An 8,688-nucleotide genomic window follows, 5' to 3' on the forward strand; every position below is an offset into this window, starting at 1 on the left:
CTGAGCAACATGGATTTGGTTTCTTTGGATCTCTATCAGAGCCTTAGGCTTGCTATCTGTGGATCTCTATCAGAGCCTTCTCCTATGAGAAGGAGGAAATTTTTTTCTTCTACTGTCTTCACTCTTCAGGGAATAAGCATCTGAGTTTTGGCATGAGTCTTTGAGCTCTTAATTTGACCAGCTCGAACGTCTCCAACTTTTCCCTGTTGTGAAGATTCTTGTGATGCACATCTGTGTGCATACACCTTTCTGAATTTGTTCTATTTCCTCAGGATACCTTTCTAGAAGTATAATTACGGTTCAGTGTATGCACATTTTAATTGTGCTTGATACATGTTGTCAGGCAAGTTTCTTGCTCATGAGGGCAATTATAATGATTAATCACATATCTTATTCTTTTGTCAAATAACTTGTTCTAGTTGGCCGAGAATGTTTCTTAACTGGACAATTAGGCTGAGCCCTGGCATAAGGGGAAAGGTGGTCCTGGAAACCAAGGCAGAGGGAATGGGATGCTAGTTCCTGGTATGGACAGTTAAAATGGAGTGGACAACGCTGGTGGACCAGATGCCTCCCACTCCATTTGCCAAAAGTTCAGATGGAATTTGATCTAGAAATACACTCTGAATGTCATGATACCAAGCTGAAGTTTGATGAACCTCTCTAAAGGAGGGGAGTTATGTGTATAAAGAATGGATTATCTTTTCAAAATAAATACTCACTTATCAGATAAAAAAGTTTAAGCCCAAAACTTTGGTCCCAAAGCAAGGCAGAGTAAAAGAATACATTGTATTATAAATCTGCTTTATTTAGCAATTGCAAAGAGCGAAGAGAACAGAAATCATCGCAGAGATACAGGCTTTGTACATCATAGGACTAGTCATTGTGCTTTCATGGATACTGCAGGGGTGGGGGTTCACAACACTTGTAAGGTAGAGAGTTTGGGAGCCAGTGGAAAGCAAGTGGAAGTTGTTCTGAAATAAGCCCCAGGCAATTCTCTGCAATGAAAAGGAGCAGAGATCATTTTCTTATGATGCTCAGCCTCAGAGATAGAACACTGGAGGCAAGAAATTAATAATTTAATAACAAAGTGAAGCTCCAGTGGTGATTACATCATGATGTAAAATCAGAGGTTGATCTGATGGTGAGCAATGGGTGCTCAGATGGTAGAGAGAGAGAGAGAAGAAGCGAGGGCACTAAGCATCCATCCCCAGCTCTATCTGGGACAGCAGGGGAGACTGGAGGCCAGGAGAGGACAGGCAACCTGAGGAGAGGGCTCTGCAGCCAGAGAGGGGCCTGAAGACTGTGGGACCGAGAGCTAGCTGAAGCACTTCAGTGCTTGTAGCTCTTCCTGCTGGAGGAGGAGGTGGTGGTGTACTTGATGGTGGAACTGCCACCTCCAACAGAGCTGAGGCCACCCCCAATGGCTCTGCCACTGCTGGAACTGAAGCCACCTCCAACGCCAAGACCACTGCCATAGGAGTAGCTGCTTCCTCCACCCAGGCCTAAGCCACTGCCGACGCCGCTGGCACCGCCATAGCCACTGGAGACGGTGGACTGCACTACAGCTGTGGTGGGGAGGTGACAAGGACACAAGAAGCCACGGTGAGCTCATCCTGTCAGCCTGAGCCCAGTCAGAAGAGTGCGAGGGCAGGGGAGGAAGACAAGCAAAGGTACTTACAGATGTTGACTGGTCCAACACCTTCGCCATTCAGCCTGTGGAGAGGCACACAGTTAGGGTGAGACCTCGGAGAGCTCTTCCTTCCCTGGACCAGCGTGGGCAGCCTCAGTGGGTGGAAGAGTCCATGGGAAACTGCTCTTTTAGTTTTCTCTCAGGAAGAGCAATTATGGCCATGGGCAGTGCACCCTAAAGTTGTGCTCAGTGCCAGGCACCTTGAAGATGGACTCAGCTGTTGAAGGAGGTCGTGTCAGTTACCCACCTGCACTCCTCGCCCTCCAGCAGCTTGCGGTAGGTGGCGATCTCCACGTCCAGGGCCAGCTTGACATTCATCAGCTCCTGGTACTCCTTCAGCAGCCGGGCCAGGTCCTGCTTGGCCTTCTGCAGGGCATCCTCCAGCCCTTCCAGCTTGTTCTTGGCATCTTTGAGGGCCATCTCCCCACGCTGCTCAGCATCAGCAATGGCGGCCTGCAGGTTGGCGCACTAGAAAAGGAAAGGAATAGAAGAAACTTGTCATCCAGTCTTCCAGAGGAGACTAAACCTGGCTAGTTATTTCCTAGTGAAGAAGGGGCCAGGAGCCCAGAATTGATGGTGAATGAGCTCTGACTCTTCCTATCTATTGTTTTTTTATTTTGCAGTTTTTGTCCAGTCTGGTTCATTTGACAAAAACTCATAACCCTTTTTGTGAACCACTCTGCTGGAAAATGTGGATATTTACTAACGGGAGACACTGCAGTGGACACAGACACTGGAAGAAATGGACCTGCTGGTTTGTTTGGAGTGTTGTCTCCACAGTCAAATCAAGACCACTTATGATTACCTCATATAGATGCCACACTAACATACACAAAATTAAGACCATCCTGAAGTAAGGTGATGAGTCTTCACATGAGACTGCTGAGACCTTGCCTTCCTCCCCCTCAGAATCTCTCATCTACTTTTCTTTGTCCTTTGCCCTTCCTCTACTCTCTCTTTCACCTTGAGTCTTGAGCAGATTTGAAACAATGTTCCTTGTGCTTTCTTATCTGCCCTTTTCTTTTTCAATCTTTTCCTTTGCAGTTTCCAAGTCAGTCTTCCTATGGAAATACATCCAATTCCTCTAGACCAAGCTTGTCCAACCTACAGCTCACAGGCCACATACAGCCCAAGATGGCTTTAAATGCAGCCCAGCACAAATTCTTAAACTTTCTGAATACATTATGAGGGTTTTTTCTTTTTCTTTTTCTTTTTGAGACAGAGTTTTGCTCTGTCACCCAGGCTGGAGTGCAGTGGCGTGCTATCGGCTCACTGCAACCTCCACCTCCCAGGCTCAAGTGATTCTCCTGCCTCAGCCTCCTGAGTAGCTGGGACTACAGGCATGTTCCACCATGCCTGGCTAATTTTTTTGTATTTTTAATAGAGGCGGTGTTTCACCATGTTGGTTAGGCTTGTCTCTCACTCCTGACCTCATGATCCGCTAGCCTCAGCCTCCCAAAGTGCTGGGATTACAGGCATGAGCCACTGGACAAGCCTGTAAGTTTTGTTTTGTTTAGCTTATCAGCTATTGTTTGCAATAGTGTATTTTATGTGTGGCCCAAGACAGTTCTTGTTCCACTGTGGCCCAGGGAAGCCAAAAGATTGGACACTCCTGCTGTAAGCCATGTTTTTGCAACTCTGAGCATCGTGACTGGTTCTCTCATGTGTTTGTGTCATGCCATAGGTACGATCTATGTCTCCTAAGCAGTGGGTACCCACTAAGGGTAGGAACTGATAGCCTCCTCTCTCTGGTTTTGATGAGTTCCAGGGGATTTTCCCTAATATAATGGTTGATGACTGCCTGACGACCTGACAAGAAAATGCTTCTCTCTTCCATTGCCCCTCGCCATACCTGCTTCTTGACGTGGTCGATCTCAGATCTCAGCCTCTGGATCATGCGGTTGATCTCAGCAATCTCCTGCTTGGTGTTGCGCAGGTCGTCCCCATGTCTGCCTGCTGTGACCTGCAGCTCCTCGTACTGCAGCCCAGAGGTGGAGAGAGAGACAGTGTCTACAGGTTCTTACCTGGGAGTGATGACTTTCACTTGGGTATCATGCATGTCATGAAGTGGACCTAATGGCTTCTCCCCAAGAAACTTGAGGAAAAGTTGATGTTATGTGGTGGGTGGATACTAAACCCTGGAGTCACAGACCATCCTCATTATGGGACCACCGCCTGCCTAGTTTCTTTAGGGAGTAGAAATGTTCTATACCATTTTCAAAAAGTCAGCAATCAGAGTGAAGCTAAAAGCAGAGATGACTATGTCCTTGTCTATGGTAGCTTTCCTCCTGCATTGGGTTCTTTTTCCTCCTTGACTTGGGCATAAGTTCCGCAAATGTCTACTCTAATAGTGGAGAGTGCATGTCCTGGGAGAGGACGCCAGCTTCCTGTCAGGGGATGTCCCCAGTGAAGTCGGCAGTCCTCTGGTATTCAGGAATGGACACAGGGATTCCTCAGCAGCTGCCCACTCCCTGCTCACCTTGGTCTGGTACCAGGACTCAGCCTCAGCCCGGCTCCTCTGAGCAATCTCCTCATATTGGGCCTTGACCTCGGCGATGATGCTGTCCAGGTCCAGGTTGCGGTTGTTGTCCATGGACAGCACCACGGACGTGTCTGAGATGTGGGTCTGCATCTGGGACAGCTCCTGCAGAACAAAAGGTCATAAGATCAACTTCACTTCCGACATTTACAGAGATACCCAACCCTATACAACTTCTCCCTTTTGCAGACCCCATCAGAGTAAACAGAAGGACGGTGGAGATGCTTACTGCATCATACAAGGCTCTCAGGAAGTTGATCTCATCTGTGAGAGTGTCTGCCTTGGCTTGCAGTTCAACCTTGTTCATGTAGGCAGCATCCACATCCTGGAGAAAGAGCCAACAACCTGGAGTTACCTGAGTGCACCTTTCCAATCTACCCATCTTCTAGTCCCCCTGCCAATTCTCCTCTCCCAGGCGAGTGAGAACACAGAGCCACTTCTCTCCTTCTAAATGAATTTGAACCCCTGGCTTCATCTGCTCACCTTCTTCAGAGTCACAAATTCATTCTCTGCTGCTGTGCGCTTGTTGATTTCATCCTCATATCTACAGGAAGAAAGGCATGGGATACATTTGAGCCAGTGGGTAGGATGAAACAGAAAAGCAGCCTGGGATTCAACATTTTCCCAAATGGAACATTCTAATTGGGCTTTCCTGCCACAGAGAGCCTGAGACTATTTTTCCTTCTACTAAATTTGCCACTTCTTTAATCTCCCCATCCTCCCATAACCATCTGTGGTTCTTGCAGGTTTGCTCCTAGGGACTAATTTGTGCTTTTCATTTCCATGGACATGGGTTGTTAGGAATCTTACCCCCTTCTGGCCCTGGTCGCCCAACAGTCTTGAAGTGTGCGCTGCAGGAAACTGAGTCCATTTCTCCTATTTAACTCACTTGTTCTTGAAGTCCTCCACCAGATCCTGCATGCCTCTGAGCTCCGAGTCCAGGCGGCCCCGTTCCCCCACGATGCTGTCCAGCTGCCTCCTGAGGTTGTTGAGGTACTGCTCGAATAACGGCTCCAGGTTCTGTCTCACGGTCTTGGTTCCCTGCTCCTGCAGCAGGGTCCACTTGGTTTCCAGAACCTTGTTCTGCTGCTCCAGGAACCGCACCTGAAAGAGAGACAAGATGATCATTTTCCAGGCAACGGAAGGAAGAAAAAGTGTCTGGTATCCAGTTTCCTGGCAGGTCCGGGAGGTTCCCATGGTGCTGGGCTACTACAGTTCATGTAGAGAGGCTCAGGCTGAGCTCTGCTCCCCCAACCCCTTTTCCTTTGCACCCCACCAATCTCACTAGAGAAATTGTCCCACGGACCATTGAGGTGTTCTCACTCTCTAAGTTATTGAACATATTAATGAGTTTCAACACATCTTTTCCTTCTTTTCCCAGCCACAATTACATAGTTATAAAATAGTATTCATCTGATGAATTTTACACAGTTTTTGTTACTGATAGGACCTCAGTTAGAAGAGATGTTAAATGTTGCCCAATGATTCGATTCCAGCCTCATTTCCCATTTGTGCAAGTCTCTCTAAAACATCCTGATGTTATGGTCATTCTTTGTTTTGAGGATTAATTAACATTTCCACATAACGTATAAACGTTTTAAGTCTCTTTTTTCTTAATCTAGCCAAAATATCCTTTCTTTTGTTTCCAATATTTTTTTCCTCTTATCCAGACCCCAGAGTGTAATTTACCAGCCCGTGTACTCCTGGCATTTTCTTTGACACTTCAAAGGGAAGAGTTAACCTACTCCATTCTCTGATGGCCTCATTGGTGCTTCAGGGTCATGAAAAGTTACGGCTCTCCCTAGGCAGGAGTGAGGGCCACTCCAGAGATCCCATGGGGGAGTGATGCCCATCCCTGCTGCCTGCTGGGCACCAGCAGCCATCTGCACTCTCTGCAGAGCTGGGCTGAATCCCCTTCTCCCTCCCTCCTAGGTCTCCCTGGCAGGAAGGTGTTGCTCTTCTGGTCTAGGGACCCTGAGGTGCCCCATGGAGGGCATGGCACTGGCTCACCTTGTCGATGAAGGAGGCAAACTTGTTGTTGAGGGTCTTGATCTGTTCACGCTCCTCAGCCCGCACCCGCTGGATGGTGGGATCGATTTGCAGGTTGAGGGGAGTCAGGAGACTCTGGTTGACGGTGACCTCTTGGATGCCTCCAGGGGGGCACACAGGGAAGCCAGGGCCCCCAAAGCCACCAGCAAGGCCGGCTCCACCACCCAGACCAAAGCCAATGCCGGCTCCGCCACCAAAACCAAATCCACTCCCGGTGCCACCAAAACCATAGCTGCCTCCAGCTCTGCTGCCATAGCCGCCACTGATGGCACAGCTGCCCCCTCCAATGGAGATCCTCTTGGAGCCCCCCAGGCCATACAGGCTGCGGCTGCCAAAGCCAGCTCCTCCACACGCACCACCCAGGCCACCACTGCCCCTGGAGCGCGACACAGAGACGCTGCTGAAGCCAGTGCGGCTGACCCCAGGGAGCCTGGCTGAGCCGGCACTGAAACCCCGGCGGCTGCTGCTGTGGCTCCTGATGGTGGTGGATGTGCTGGCCATGGTTTCAGGAGATGAGAGAGCTGAGGAGAGTGTGAGAGGCTGGAGGAGAGAGGGAAGAGAAGCAGGACTAGGAATCAGGCTCGGGGCAGCAGCTTATATATGGAGAGCATGGGCTGGGCCCAGTCCTGGAAGGTGAGCTTGCAGATTGGGAAGGGCTGGGCTTTACTAACAGTGAGATCACACCCAGTTTCTAGAGAGGTATGAAATATGAAGATTGCTTTTTGGCTTCCTTTAGTCATAGAGAAATTCTCCTGCCTTCCAGCCTTGACTTGATCCTAACACAATAAACCTGGGTATACATTCACTGAAGTCATGAGTTAGTCATGTCCTCAAACAAAGGAGACAAGGAGCTGATCTGTGATAATTGTCCCCTCCTTCTTCTTCATCAGACACTCCCTGTGTGCCCCCTTCCCACACAGGTCTTCTACTCCACTGGCACCAGCCTCACCCTCTGAGTGGGATCCTTCCTGAAGGTGTATGGGCATTTGCCTGATGGCCTGAGCAAGAAGTAGCCTGTTGTGTTTTTTCCACTGCATTTGGACCAGTTCTTCTGGAGCTCCTGGCTGTCCTCCCTTGTGTCCTGGACATAGGAACAGGGTCTACTTTGGGGATCTAACCCTCCTTTGTCAGGCAAGAGGGTCAGAGGAGTTGAGTCTTTACACTGTAGGAGCAACATTTGTTCTGTGTGCTGCGTGATCACCTGCCCACGTGGCGTTTACCTAAGATGATGGGAGCGGACATTGCCCAGGGTGCTCAGAGACCTGACTTCTGCCAGGAGTTTCTTTCCATATCTGCACCTCTCTCTCCAGTGCTTGCTTTCCCATTGAGCTTAGTCTCATGTAAATCTGCCTTTCCAGTTGAAATTCATAGACACCTTCTCCCTGCTGTTTTGGAGCATTTACATAGAGCTTAATTTAAACAACTGAAAATGAGTGGAATAAAAATCATTAAGGAATTCACTGGATTTTTATTCCCACAGATTTTGACATTTCTTAAGAATCAAGAGTCAGACAGTTTAATTGGGTATGTAGGGAAAGTCAAGGGGCATATGGAAGCAGTGAATCATAAAATTGTGCCCTTACAAGTGTGATGATGTAACATATCAATTCCACATTTTAATTTCTGATCTCAGTGCTTGAAATCTCAAATCCATATACACCTTCTGGGAGGGTGGGCAGACTGTCTAAGGTGAGTGTGCTTGGTTTAGAGAGGAATGAGCTTCACTTTTCCAGTCCATGCATTAAGCACTGTGTATGAGGAAAATGGAGAGCAATCCTGGGCAATCTTGTTCTGTGAGAACCTATGGATAAATGAGCAACTGTAGGAGGAAGAACAAACTCCCACTCTAAGAAGAGCCTCAGGAAAGCTCTTGTTACTATTTTAAAAGCAGTCCCATTTCTCCAACATTTGGAGGGGGGGACACAGCATCCAGGAAAACAGGGTGTTCCCTGTCTAAAGGAGGTGCTAACTCAGCGTCTGGCAAGAATGAGATACCTTCTCAAGACAACGGAAGCAGCTCCCCTCCCTCCACCCTGGTTGCACAATGGTTGACCAAGAATGTGCTTCCACCCAGTTCTGGGAAAGAAGTGTTCCTTCTGGTATGTGCTCCGATCCACTCTACTCTCTTGGGATAGAGGCTTTAGGCTTGGCAGGAAAGATGCTAGGATGGGTAAGAAGGGTTGGCAAGTCAGGTGGGAGCTATATGCATTTACCCACTGTCCTATGTCTGTGTCAATGTCCAATGTCCACGGCTGCTTTCACACTACAAAGACAGAGCTGAGTAGTTGCAACACAGATTGTATGCCCTGCAAAGCCTAAAATAGTCACTATTTGTCCCTTTAAAGAAAACATTTGCCAACCCCTGGTTAAGAACATGGACTCTGGAGACAGAGGGCTCAGGTTCATGACC

General features: G+C 48.5%; 1 protein-coding gene across 1 annotated transcript; it reads right to left on the reverse strand.

The window, feature by feature from the left end:
• Window positions 1-784: 784 nt before the first annotated feature.
• On the reverse strand, window positions 785-6,858 carry LOC129010497 (keratin, type II cytoskeletal 6A). Its single transcript, XM_054444769.2, has 9 exons — window positions 6,240-6,858; window positions 5,119-5,333; window positions 4,713-4,773; window positions 4,459-4,554; window positions 4,170-4,334; window positions 3,543-3,668; window positions 1,938-2,158; window positions 1,679-1,713; window positions 785-1,565 (listed from the first exon to the last, which is right to left on the reverse strand). The coding sequence occupies exons 1-9, from the start codon at window positions 6,777-6,779 to the stop codon at window positions 1,330-1,332; spliced, it is 1,695 nt and encodes a 564-aa protein (XP_054300744.1). The 5' UTR covers window positions 6,780-6,858; the 3' UTR covers window positions 785-1,329.
• Between the last annotated feature and the right edge of the window lie 1,830 nt (window positions 6,859-8,688).

The sequence above is a fragment of the Pongo pygmaeus genome, chromosome 10, assembly GCF_028885625.2.
Source record: "Pongo pygmaeus isolate AG05252 chromosome 10, NHGRI_mPonPyg2-v2.0_pri, whole genome shotgun sequence".
In the NCBI taxonomy this organism is placed as follows: Eukaryota; Metazoa; Chordata; class Mammalia; order Primates; family Hominidae; genus Pongo; species Pongo pygmaeus.